Source organism: Aethalodelphis obliquidens, unplaced genomic scaffold (assembly GCF_003676395.1).
Source record: "Aethalodelphis obliquidens isolate GAN/ISIS:26980383/991018 unplaced genomic scaffold, ASM367639v1 scaffold47, whole genome shotgun sequence".
Classification (NCBI taxonomy): Eukaryota; Metazoa; Chordata; class Mammalia; order Artiodactyla; family Delphinidae; genus Aethalodelphis; species Aethalodelphis obliquidens.
This window is the reverse complement of record NW_020837991.1, coordinates 14,021,032-14,035,331: the sequence shown is the minus strand read 5'-3', so window position 1 is coordinate 14,035,331 and position 14,300 is coordinate 14,021,032. Positions and strand designations below refer to the sequence as shown.

The 14,300-nt window shown below is 37.5% G+C and overlaps 1 protein-coding gene across 3 annotated transcripts in view; it reads left to right on the top strand.

Annotated features, from left to right (window-relative positions):
• The first annotated feature begins 296 nt into the window (after nt 1–296).
• DPP10 (dipeptidyl peptidase like 10) overlaps nt 297–14,300 on the top strand; it is a 1,275,593-nt gene continuing 1,261,589 nt past the window's right edge. For 2 of the 3 annotated variants that reach the window (XM_027082610.1, XM_027082603.1), the window contains exon 1: nt 315–783. Coding sequence is in view for 2 of the 3 variants with exons in the window: in XM_027082603.1 (XP_026938404.1) it covers nt 724–783 (60 nt within the window). In the remaining variant the exon portion in view is untranslated. Of the gene's footprint in view, nt 784–14,300 lie in introns of all 3 variants that reach the window. The other variant, XM_027082602.1, reaches the window with a different exon arrangement.

Sequence of the window (14,300 nt, the reverse complement as noted above, 5' to 3'; positions counted from 1 at the left end):
AGATTCAGTGTCTTGGCTGACTGTTACTGCAGAATTTCTGAAATATTGATAGAGAAGGGCAGTCCTTTACTATACAGATATAGAAACCTTCAATCTTAAATTAGGCAACAGGTCCTTTCCAGCATTTACTGGTATTTTGATTGCAAGCACTACCCTAGAAGAAATAAAATTTAGTGTCAGAATGAGAATGAATTATGGTAAAAAAAATCAGGAGAGAGAGAGAGAGGGATACAGAGAAAGAGAGAGAGAAAGATTTATTTTGCACTAAGAAAAGGTGTAAACTGGTTAGAATTAGGGGAGTTGAGAATGTCCCTTTAAACTGTGGTACTGCAATCGATCTCTGTATGTTTTCTGGTATTCATCCCTTTGAAAGGAGAATGAGAGCCAAGATCATTGGCTGTACCCTGAAGCTGTCACATCTCAGTACTGAAAAGGTACAGTGCAAGTGCATTGAAACAGTCTTTAGTTTTCTATTCCGTATCGCCAAGAGCTTTGAGAATGATGAACCAAGTGAATGCTTTTTTTAGGGCTGAGATACAGATCCCTCCAATCTGACAGCGTTGCAGCCTCCGGAGTGAGAAAGCAGCAGCAGCAGCAGCAGCAAAAGCAACAGCAGCAGCAAAAGCAACAGCAGCAGCCCAGCTGAAGTCCAGTAGAGGAGACCTGATCCCTAGTTCATCCTGAACTCCACCGGGGAACGTGCACTGTCCAGGGTCCTGAAACATGAACCAAACTGCCAGCGTGTCCCATCACATCAAGTGTCAGCCCTCGAAAACAATCAAGGTAGGACCCAGGTTTTCTCTCTTCTCTCTGCTGCTGTGCATGTATGTTCATTAATTTACCTAACACATGGGCATTGGTATGGCAGGGCACTGACAGTGGCGATACCTAGTTGGTTTGAGTTTGAATTGAAGGTGGATCTGAGTAAAGTGTTCGGTCCTGTTTGTATGTGTACATAGACAGGAGAGAGTAGTTTGCACTAAACGATGGTTTTACCTTGATGACTTTGGCTTTTTTTTGACTGAGGGTCTATCAGCGGTATATTTCAGAAACAAAGTTTAGTGAGCTTCTAGAAGAGTTTCTAATCTATGTCAGTTTTTCTGATGGAATTGGGAACAATTTGCAAGCTGCTGGAAACAGATAATGTTAAATTGAATACAGGTTTTATTACAGTGTTTCATTGTCATATGGATTTGGGACATCTCATTCTTTCCAAAGAAAAGTGCATCCTTCATTTTGAGTGTTGAACTGGTGGTTATATTGAAGTGATTGTTATAAAGAGTATAAAAGACTTGGAGGGAGTATAAAAACATATGTTCTTATGTATGCCACCATACAAGTCAAAAACAGTGAGGTGATTGGAGACACTCTTTAATACAGGTGCTTGTTTTAAACTTGAGGCGTTTCTGACATGGTTAAATGAAAAGGACCAAGCTCAGAATTTTACTGTCCTGTTTTAGTATTAAGTAATGTTTCTGTCATTCTCCTTGTTCTTGTTTGGGATGTTCTTACTCCCAAGGAGACTTATAAATAACCAGGTTTCTACTGAAGGATTGACTTTAGCTTGCCATTTATCTGTATTAGATTACTATCTGCGTGAGTACTTTGCATCTGGGGAAAGTAATGGGTTCCTCTGGAACTCTTTTATAGAAAAAACTGATAACCTGATGGATCAACTTTTGTTATTACAATCTCTGATTTCCATGCAATTGCATACCTTTTATTGAGGTTCCAAAATTTGAGAAGACTGATTTTATTATTACATTATTTTGGGGTTATATTTCAGGGCTTTGAAAATACTGCATAGACTGCAATTACAAAAGGAATATAATTTACAGCAATAAGTCTGTTTCTTATGAACTTACCTACCCTCTGTCAGAGTCCTCCAGTGATAAATAGACCACAAAATGAACACTTTATTTCATTGATCTGCAATTATTTTTAAAAGCAATGAGGTCTCCAGGATATATCAAATGATGCATAATTAGACCCCCATCATAATAAACATACAGTGTTAACTGAAATGATGAAGAACCTAAATTATTGGGATAACTTACACCGTCTCTAATTGCAAAAGCATAATATCAATATTTTTCAGCATTGGATTTTCTGCACTGTGTCCAAGTTTAGAAATAAAATATTGGGTTTTAGGATTTAAATTTTTCTCTGTATGTCAGATTCCCACATATGTCAATTACATAAGAATACTGTCACTGACAAATGCCAAAACAGTACATATATGATACTCTACATTGTGATATATAAACTCTAGTGGGAAATACGTGCTGTGGTCTAAGGTGGGGTAGAGTTACTCTGGCGATCTACCTTTGAGTATGCTTAGAAAACCATAAAATGGCTTGTGGTTTTCTGTTTAAGTGTTTGAGGTCATAGGAATCAAGTGTTTTGTTTGTCCTTTTGTGTATTGAGTAAGGACAAATGAATGCTACTTTCTGGGACTTAAAAATCACTTCCCTATTGGTGTTCTAGCATTGACTGCCCTCGGACAAACAGTGGAGGCAGAAAAAAAAATGTTTCTAGTGTCAGGTTTTACATCATCTTGCTGATCTTGCAGATCCTGGCTTTTCGTTCTAACTGCAGCCATTGAATTGAAATGAAAGGCATCATAAAATTGGACAACTCACCACTTAGCAATGTATTATATTAATGGCTTAATGAAGGAATCTTGAATCAAAGCTCTGGGTGGTTTGGTTATTATATAAGTTAAGTTCTTTTGTGCTTCCCCCCCCCCCGCCCCTTGATATTGCTCTGGGGAGCAAAAGATGTGTGATGTTCATAAAGTATATATAGTTGCAAGCATTGAACTATTAAGGGAGTAATTACTTGAGTATTTTCCAATTTGCAGTGGTAAAAGGGGATGAAGGGAAAAGCTCTCTTACTTCAAATTACATGCTCAATTATGAAACATTTATGGCTTTCGTAATTTATACTAAAAATGGCTATCTATATTTAGGTAATGCATTAGTCTATGAGCAAAATGCAGTAACAACTTAAGGAGAAACCGTTAAGAGGAGAGGTTTTTGGAAAGTTATGAGATATTGGAGCTCAAAAGACTCTTTGAACTTTTAGAATCTATCTTGTTTTAAGTGTGGTTTTTTAGAGTTAATTTTTTCTCACTTTTAGAGGTACTATCTGAAAATTTTAAATAAAACTAACTCCCTTATGGAATCTGGTTGGCCTGCAGATAATGATAAATGACCCACTTTGGGGCTCTAGAAATATCCAGATACTTAAGAACTCGTAAATTGTTCCATTTTGAAATTCTAAAACCTCTGGGGAATTTTCCTCCATAGTGCAGTGTAATAGACCTCTAGGCAGTTGTTTCCCATTGTCAGTATAGTAAATGCTGGCTGCCCCTTCTCTTGATAGTTTAACCACTGCTAAAAAGAATGCAATGGGAATGAACAAAAATGAATTGTACTGGCTAAAAATAGCTTTAAAGGCCAAAATGTGTAGGCGGACAGAGAACAGGTGTGTGTGTGTGTGTGTGTGTGTGTGTGTGTGTGTGTTTCCCCACTTGACGTTTAAAACATAATGATATCTGCAGTGGGTCAAAGTTAGCAATTATTGCCAATGAAGGCTATTTGTGGTTATGGTGGTAACAGAGTTGGAGAAAGAGGGATTAGGTGGAGTCATAATGTGATGAAATGGTTAACATTATTCAGGTGGCTTGACATTTGTTTTTTGTCATTCTGGCCATTAGCCAACTGAACTAGTCCCTGACACATTTTTCCTGATGTGCTTGAGCAGGTGTTTTATTATAGTCAAAACTGATAAGTGAGAAGAGAGCAGAGGAAGTCAAATAAAGGTGCCAGGCATGTTTTCAGATCACTTTGGATGGATTGTTGAATGCAATGCATTCATAAAGCCCTCTCCCATTTTAGAACTTGTAAAGTGATGAAGCTTTTCCTGAAATGATTGCAGATCTTACCGTCAATGTAGAAGTACTCTAAAAAAGGATCTTTCATTCTGAGATCTGTAATGGAAAGTTTTAAGGACTATCTGGGAATGCTAAATACAGATCTAATCTTGGCTTATTGTAAACCTGATTTCTCAAGAATTGTCCCCACCTTGGACAACAAACTTGTTTTTTTCCCTCCCCTATCTTGCCTTCTCTTGGCTACACTGAATGCAAATCAAATCTTCCAGTCAAATCTCTGGACTTAGTTTGCCTTTTTTTCCAGTGGAATTGGAAATTTAGAACTTTGCCTAAAAAATATGAGAGAATTTTAAAATTTCTTTCATATATTAATATAAATCGAACATTCTAGATTTATATTAAAATATGTCTAAGAGTAGTAGAGGAAATCCTCCATCCTTATTTTGAAGTTAGAAGTTGGGCATAAATTATCTAGGGTTGGTGATTCCTGGATCAGGAATCATATATATTTTATTATGGTAACTTCCAAATATAGTAAACAATATTACTTTATTTTTCCCATCTAGTGATCTTTTCATATCAGTCTCTCTCCTTCCCTTTCCCCTTTTCAAGACTTGCCTGGTTTATTCTACTCCTACCTTCACACCCAGGTTCCCAGTCCTATGTAGAAAAGGATCCCAAGGTCTAAAAGTCTTAGTTTCATTCTATTCCTACTGGAATAGCTGAACGCTTTTACAAAATATATTTGAACAAGTCTTTAGGATTTTCCTTGTCTTTGGAGTAGAACGTCTATGAACAGGCAAACTCTTTTCATCATAATTTTGACTGATTTTTATACTGTAATATTAAAATGTTATTATGCTAGTAAAACCTTTTTACCCTACCACCTCTAACCCCCAGCCCCGTTCAAAATTATGGTATAAGAAACAGGGAATAAAACAAAATAAAAGAGAATGAAAATTCTATAACAAATAATTTTTGTTAAACCTGTGGGCTTGAGGGTGTGTGGTGGTTAGAAAATGATTTCTGTCTTTAGCAAATTGGTATTTTGCAGTGTGACACTGTGATGAGTTGGCATGGTAAGACTGACTTGGAATTACACCAACTGGCATCTCAGTGATTGTTAATTCCACACCCCTAGCCTAAAGGATGGGCACCACATCTGTATTTCACATGGTACTTGAGCTGGTGTTGCAGTTGAGTCTTAGAGTGTTCCATAATTATATAACCAAATTACATCCACAAAAATTTAAAAATGCAAAAGCATATAAGAAAAAACCCTCCTCTTTATGTCATCACAATATACAAAATGTAACCCCCCAAATTTTACTATTATATGAAATTCTAAGTGCAAAGATTATAATAGACTTCTGAATTGTATCTTTCTTAGAGATCCGTCTTGGTCCTAATCCTGAGGACTTTAGTCATAAGGAAAAAAAAGAAAGAAACTTTATTAAATTATGATCTCAACACGGACTCAGACACTCAGCACGGACTCAGACTAAAGAAAAAGTCATCATCTGTATTCAGTGACTTCTACAGTTCCACTTGGCAAGGAACATACTTTTTTTTTTAGCATTAGGAGACTGGGTCATTCTCTTAAGTGGTGTTGTTTGGGGAAGCCAGAGAGAAGGCTTACAAAAAATTAGAATGAAGGATCTTGTGTGTGAGAATTTTTTTCCTCTCTCTCAGAAATGGTCTATCTCTTTTTAATTTTTCTGACACAGCTTCCCATATGCTTAGGCAAAAATAACAGCCGGTGATAAACATGAATAGGACCACAAGTTAGAAATTCTGCTGATGACCAATTTATAGTCGTTTACAATCTGAATTTACTGCCAAGTATTTAAACTTTAAAAGATTATAGGGCAATTTTATTTTAAATAACTATCAATTAAACTGTTTTATAAGGAAGTAGTAAAGGTTTATGTTTTCTTTTTAGTAAAGAGTGACAATGTTATAATGATTGGCCAGTTTTTGTATTTTGTTGGCTTTTTTCTTAATAAAATAGAAAAAAACAGTTTCTCTTTTAATTTGATATTTATAGCATTTAAATAGCAACTTTTACTTCAAAGAAGTATTGTCATATAATATTTTATTGAGGTAAATTTGAAAGATTTTAGAAAATACTTAATACTTCATTTTCTAGAAACCCATGTTTTGGTCAGATAGTAAAGGCATTCTCGATGATAAATTTGTGATGACAAACCACTCTTTGTCACTGAAAAGCTGTTGTTCTACAAATGTAGCACAGAATAAATAAGCTCAGGTAATGCTTCTTAAAGCATCATCCCTGAGCCAATAGCACCAGCATCCCCCGTGGACTTGGTAGAAATGCAAATTCCTGGGCTCTACCCAGACCTAATCAATGGAAAACCCTGCGGGTAGGGCCCAGCAATCTGTGTTTTAACAAGCCCTCTGGGTGATTGGATATGTATTAAAATTTCAGAAACACTGAGCTAAAAGAATACAAAATAAGGCACACTTGTGCTATGATCCACCTGTAAGATTTGACTGTTTGGGTATCATAGGTGGAGTCTGAAGAACTTTAGAATGATACTTAAGGTCATTAAATAACATGAATTCTATGAGAGCCGAGATCTCATCAGGTTCATCTCTTCTATCATTCACAGGGCTTATTTGATACAAAGCCCTGAATACAGTAGACATCAAATATATATTTGTTGATTATTAAATGACTGCAAAAGTCTATCAGCTCTAAGATGAACTAAGTCAATTTTTAAAATCTTGTTTAATAGGTAAGCAGGTTGGAAGCCTTGCTCTCTCTTTTAAATTCATAGCAAGTTTCTCAAAAACATGTATTCACATTTTGTTTGGCTTTTGATGGTTCTGTTCTCTGATTTTGGTTTGAGGCCATCTGGTAGTCAACACTTTTTGGTAACTAGGGAGATCCACAGTCACACTAAGCCGAAAGTGTGCTGGGTAAGTGTCTTCCTTCTTGCCAGCTTCCTCTGAAACTTGGCAAAACTACGGTAGGCAGGAGTGTCACTATGGCCTTTCCCCCTCTCTTCATGAATACTCTTTAGCCCTTGGATATAGGCCACGTTGGTAGGATATAATTGGCAGCACTATACCAAAATTAATCATCATCTTCAACCCTGACCTCCCATTGACAGAACTAGTGTGGTGTTCCAGTAGCAGAACTAGATTTAAGCTGGGTGATAAGCTTTGAAATAAAGAAAGTTTACCTTCTGAACAGGCTTATTTCTTGGAAATTCTTCAGAATTTTGTTTGGTTTTTACAGTTACCATTGGGAAGAAAGATCAAATGCACACAGCCTACCCTACCACCTGTGAATGGAGTGGAAGGCAGATTGGTTGAGTTTTCCTTTGGAGGGTCATCCTTAACTTGAATTCTCACTTCCCCAATACCACCATGAATCATGTGATCTTAGCTAAGGCAATTAACCCTGTCAAGGCTTTTCTTCCCACTAACAGAAGGGCAATAAACTTAAATTACCTCCCCCCAAAAATGCTATGTAAGTGCTTTGTATTATAATTTGTTCTAGTAGCAATTTTTAACGGATATGACATTTTCATAGAGAGGTGTATAGTGAGAATCAATTTTTATGACATAAAAGCTGAGAATTTTATTTGCAATTATTATTAACTATAATGAGGATAAAACTCATTTTGAAGTCACCAGGGAGCTGAAAAGTATCTTCTAATATTGTAGTAACATGTGCAAGATTTCATCATGAACCTGTACCAGAAAAGTAGGGAGAAAAGGAGACGGAGTTTAAATGACATCTAAAGGACTGATTAATTCAACAAAAAATGCAATCACTCATCCTGGTGCTGTGCGACAAAAAACGGAAGATACCTAGGGTAGCTGCGTGGATTGTACATTGACTTGAGGAGATATTTTATCATGATATGGATACAGCCTTCCTACTACCTCTGTGCTCACTGTTTCCTTTGTCTCATCTCATTCCACACAATGGTCCTTTTAACAGACCCATATTCTTACCTGAAATTTCATACAGAATTTTCTCAGTGAAAGTTCTCAGACTCCTCTAGGCAAGCTGTCATAGTCTCTAATTATCTGTGTTCTCACATCATCTTCTCTGTACCTGATTAATAACAACTCATCTTCTGAGTTATAATTATTTGTTTCCATATAAGTCTCTCTACTAGCTCTTAAAGGAATCTTAAAGGGTCTCTATCTTTTATTTTTTGTACTTCCGGTGTCTAGCCCAACAGCTGGTGCCTAGCAGGTGCTCAGTTAAGATTCTCTGAATGAAAGAACAGTCAAAGAAGGTTATAAACTCCTTTGTCTTCCCAAGAGATGCAGCCTGACTTCTGGGTTCAGAAACATGCTAATTCTCCTTGACCCACGCAGAGCTAAAGGTTTTACTTTAAAATATGTAAACAACATTTGGAGAGATGACAAAGGGGCCGCACAGCTTTTGACAACATGTATGCTAGTCCTCTTGGGGATGAGTGGTTTCTGTAAGTCAAAAATAGGTTTCATATTATGAGTGTCTTTCTACATTAGGGTTAAGGAAAGTCTGTATCCAAACAGAGACACTCTCTGTCCCTGTTTTGGGGCTCGTGTTAGCATAGCAGACACTAGTTGCTGCTGATTTTAATGGATGGGTAATTTCCAAGACCAATCACTGCTGCTGGATTGAAAAACACTACTTCTCGCAACTTTGGGTTCCAGGATTTGGCCTAAAGAAAAATGAATTCCACTTTATTTTAATGGAAAGTAAATAGCATGAGAGTACTTATTGTACTTAATAGATGGGCCCTTTACTTTAATATTTCTTTTTTGAGACAGTGAAAGAATTAGGGCAGAGAGACTATGCAAGACAGATATTCTTAATCAAGGAAGGGCAGCTATGGTAAAATTTTTCCTTTATGTATGTTCTCTGAAGGAACTAAATCCAGTGAAAGGACAGACTCAAGAAACGTTGATTTGTGATCGGTGAGCACAGTATGATGTGATGGATAGAGACTTGGACTGACTCTTTTCATTGTTTCAGTCATTCAACATCTAGTGAAAGAGGATTTAAATGTGAATAGGGTGATAATACCTGTTATTAAGAAGTACAGCCTAGGATACAAATTAATACAATTATAATATAAAATGATAAGTGCTAGATGAGGCCAATGCAAGATTTTGGGGGAGCATTCACAGAGTTCAAACCAGAATTCTACATAGGAGTTAGATTGATGGAAGAAAATATTCCAGGCACAAAGAAAACATGTGTAAAAGATGCAGAAGCAAGGCAATGCAATTCTGATGAAAGCATTGTTTAGTTGAAACTGACTATATTATAAGGTGCAAATAATTAGGAGTGAAAAATGAGGTTGCAAATACATATGGGAGGGCTGAAAGTACTGTTTTTCAGAATGTGACTGTATTCTGAGGGCAAAGCTTAAGGGCAAAGAGTACGAAGACAAGATCACGAGATTTGAATTCAGGATCCAATTCTGTGACCTTGGGAAGCCTTCCTGAGGTCTTTAGGTAGAAAGTGAAGATGGTGACACATTCCTGGTCCATCTTTCAGGATAATCCAAGTATAAGATATTATTAGCCAGACAGGTGTTACTGAAGGTAAATCTTAGTAAGAACAAAAGATTTATTCATTAGCTTGATTTAGTACCATGCAAGTTTATGAACTCTAATGACAGCTTGTCTTTAAAGGCTTTAGTTTACTGGTAGCTTTTTAATTTAAAAAGCTTTTTTTGAGTAATGACAATCATTGGGCTATACCAAAACTTTTTGTCTTTACTATTTGAATATTATATACAGATAACCGTTTTCCTGGTATTCTGGTTGCTAACTGTCTTTTCAACAATGCCCAATGACATATGAATGGCCTCTGTTAGTGACATTAGATTTTAGTATAACGAATTCCTGGAAATTTCAGAGGTAGAGGTGTGAAAGTTCTTTTCTTGCTAGTCTCCTAATTATACATTAAGCCATGTGTTGTCTTTAATACAGATACCTTTGGTTTCTTGAAGGATTAGTTCCAAAGGTCTCTCTCAAAGGCTCACACTTTTTCAGAGAAGACAGGGAAGATTAAAGTACATTTGATGTGCTACAATTCCGCAGCCATAAAATTTGAGATGTTTCTTACAGATGCTGTACTCCGGATTCTCACTTTGCAGACAAAAAATCTGAGGTTTAAAAAGGGAAGTTAGGTGAGGTGAGAGTTGTTCCTTTCATCCTTTTAAATAGGAGACACACACACACACACACACACACACACACACACACACACACACACACACACACACACACAACCATCCTGCATGATTGTCTCATGATTAATACTTGGTATGGCTATGGTCCTTTGAGGTCTGGGGTAAGTTAAAGAATATGTAGATTTTATTTATCAAGGTGCTTTTAGCTGAAAGTATTAGAAAATAACAAAATTCTATATGACTTGGTTAGAAGAACCAGAAAAGAATAGTAATTTCACAAAATGAAAAGTCCCTTGGTAGAGCACTTCAAGAGTTAGTTAATTTGGTGCTCAAATAGCTCGTCCCGGGGCCCAGGCTCTTTGCACCATCACACTTTGTCTTTCTCAGACTAGCTGCTTCAGTTCCATAATTGGCGTGCAGACCTGACAACTGACAACTGACCAGTGGACAAAGAGAAGTTTCTTCCTTTGAGTTTCGTTTTAGGAAAAAGTCCTACACATTATTTCCCCTCAACTTTTCTTGCCTAGAATTGTCTTATGCCAGTTCCTTACCCATTGTGCTTGACGATGCATATGGTTAAGTTGAGGAAGTAGAGGTGGTGGCTAACCAAATAAACATGGGGTTCTGTTAGAAACAGGGAGGTTAGACGGTTTTGAAGGAGGAAAAAATATGCACCACAGAGATCAGCAAGAAGGATTTTAGAATTTGATGGACATGGAATGTACACCATACTGTGAAAGACAGATAATGCCATGGTCTAAGAACTGTTTCAACAAAGATGTAACAAACTGAAACACAACACTGACTCTGTCTCATGGCAGAGATACCTTCCATCACTTTGGAGCAAAAGGGTAGGAAGAGAGGGTCCCAAGATTGCCTCATTTGGGTAGCCTTATCTCCTTTGATATTAAATGACTCAGTAGCCAATCACTTTTTTTTTTTGTAGCCAATCACTTTGCATTGTGTTTTCATTTTTTTTTTCTATTACAGAAATTTAATTCTTAGTTTACTTCTCAAAACAAAAATTTTAGTACCATGTAATTTCACAGGTAAATTCTAATAATCAATACAGAAATAAGTTATTTTTTCAAAAATTTTTTGCTAAATTTTGAAGTGGAGAGGACCCTTCTCTACTCATTTCATCTGATCATTATTGTACTATTATTATAATACAGTTGTTTTTTGGACATTTTCTCAACATTTAAAAAATTCTCTTTGAATTTCTTTTTAAAATAGCAGTCTAAATCTTTTTTTCAACTTTGAAATATTCTGTTTTTTTAAATTAATTTTTATGGGAGTATAGTTGATTTACAATGTTGTGTTAGTTTCTGCTATACAGCAAAGCGAATCAGTTATACATATATATATATGTGTATATATATATATCCACTCTTTTTTAGATTGTGTTTTCATTTTTCACACATCATTGGGCTCTTTTCTTTTTGAGGAAGATGAGGGGAACTGGTGATATTTTTTATCATATAATTAGGGTTGCTCAAGGCCTATTACAGCAACCTCTTCTTTGGTACCTCTAAGGACTTGGAGCCCTTATGCCTCCAAAGTTGAGAGGTAACATAATAACTGTGATTAGATGTACAGTTGAAACTGTGGTAGCTGGAGATAGCATGTCCCATGTAAAGATACACCAGAACAAAGTCCACTCCCCTTCCCCACGAAATATCTTGGAGAGGTATTTATGATGGGACACTACGACTACGTGGAATCACACCAAAAATAATTTTTCAGGGAGCTCAGTATCTCTGGTTTGTAACTCTGGCTGTGTGATGTTGGTAAATATTGTGGATTTAATTACCAGATGCTGAACACCAACAGACATGTCTGGCACCCAGACTTCTCCCTTGATCTCTATCCTCAGATGTTGCTCTTTCATATAGATGTTTATAGATGTTTCACATAGATGTGTAACAGGCATTATAAACTTATCACAGTAAAATCAGAACTTGTGATACTTGCTGACTACCCTTCTTTCACCTAACATCATTACATGAGTCCACCATCTTCTTTTCAGAGATTCAAACCAAAAACCTGAAGATTATTTTTTCCTCTCTTCTCTTCAGTCCACCATCCAATCCATCAAAAGTCCTGCCCATTCCACCTCCTAAATGTATCTCCAGTCTAACCTCTTCTCTTCACCTCCACCAAGATCCCCCAAACTGCACGCACATGCACATTTCATCTGAGTTATGGCAACAACTTCAAAGGACTCCTGACTTCCAGCAGGCCTTACCGCTGTTAATTCTCCACTCCCCAGCCGAGTGGTGGTTTTAAAATATGACTCTAATCACTTTGCACTCCTGGTTTAGATCTTAACATTGCTTTTAGAAAACAACCCCAGGTCCTTAACCTTACCCTGATGACCCTGCATTGATCTGGCCTCTGTTCTTCCCTATGACCCTACTGTGTCCCATTCTCTCGCCCCAACTTCACCCCATGATTCTCCAGCAAAACTGGCCTCCTTTCTGAGCCTAAAACATTGTGAGCTCTTTGCCGTACCATGGTCTCTGTGCTTCTTTTCATTGTCTAAGAACTCTTTTTCCTGCGACTTTCCATAGCACCTTTCTGGTTTCAACTCAGGCCACTTCTGATGGACTCTGCCCATCTAGGTTGTGGTCACCCCTATGTTGGTGCCGCAGAAGCTCATAACCAAAAGTGGCGATTTTCTTCTGTTATTCCCATAGTGCCTCTCCCAAAGTCTCCAACCCACAGGGGAGCGAGGCACTCTTCCTTCTCTGAAAGGAAGAGTGCCTTCCTTCCTTCTCTTAATCTTTGTTATATTCCCTGTCAGAACCCTTGTAGAAAAGGGTTTTACTTCATAAAAGAACCTTTCTAGATTCTGGTTTCCCATTCTTTCCTAATCACTATGTTAGTTCAACAAATATTTAGCGACTATATAATAAATACCACGTTGCACAGATGAGGGTACCATAAAGCATAAGACACAGGACCAGTCTTTAAGAGGAGTACATTCTGGCTTCTTTTCTCCTCTTCCTTTGCCTGGGATGAAGGAGGAGGACGCGGAAAACTAAGTCCTTGATGACAGTACAGCATGAATGTCCTCTGGGAGATCGGAGAATGTGCACCGTTCTCCAGTTTGATTGAAGGAGTAAAATTTGAACTGATTCTTGATGGGCAAGCAATAGTAATCTTGGTGAAGAATATGGGAGAAAGGGACATTCCAGATAGTGGAATGTGCAAAGGCACCCTGGTAAGGGACAGCCTGACCCCGACCACCATAATTATGGCCAACATTACCATTTTGAGATACTCACAGCTCTAGGTGCTTTTATGGGATATTTCTAATTCCCACGATGACTAAGCAAGGAAAGGGTTATTATTCTTATTTCATAAATAAGAACTTTAATTTGTCCCAAGTTTCTGAGACCATAAGAAGTGGAGCTCATATTTGAACCCTGATAAGTTTGTTACAAAACTTGAGCTGACAGCTCGGGTTTCCTGGCTTCTATTTCAGTGTTCTCTCTGCTCTCTCATGCTCCCACAAGCTCTACGAAGCTGGTTGTTGGTATCCAGGGTCCTCTGCTGTTTTAAGCCTCTAAATCAAGGTTTACTGTTTTTCCCACAGGAATGCCCTCTGTCCCTCCTTTTCGCCTGTCTGGCAGATAATGCCATTGTGGACTCTTCACAGGCAATTCCTCTCCTCTCTGTAGCTTTGCCTCTTCCTCACTCTCTTGCCTTTCTATATACTTATCTTCTTATCCTCTCACTTCACCCTCTTCCTTATCCTGTCGGCCCTTGCCCTTACAACCGAGCTAGAGCCGAAATGTAGGGTCCTCGAGGCAAAGGTGGTATCTCATTTGTTATTATGACCGTAGCGTTTAGTACCATTCCTGACATGAAGTGAAAACTCAGAAAGGGCTTGCTGAATGAATGAATGAGTAAGCAAAGGCCATCTAACATGGAGAATGATATGTTACTGCTCCAGAATATTCTTTATAATATTAATGTTTCCTTTCATTTGATATATAGTCACATGGCTCTCATTCTGGGTGAAATGTAAGTATGAGAAAAGAAGCCAATTATGTTTGTGCTTTTTTCAAAGAATTTTCTTCCCCCATTGTGTGTGTGTGTGTGCATGTGTGTGTGCATGTGTGTGTGAGAGACACACACAGACAATATGAGAGCTGAGTTTTTAAAATGTAAATATGGGTGAAATTGGCTTATTGCTAAGTTCTTTCATTGGTGTTTAG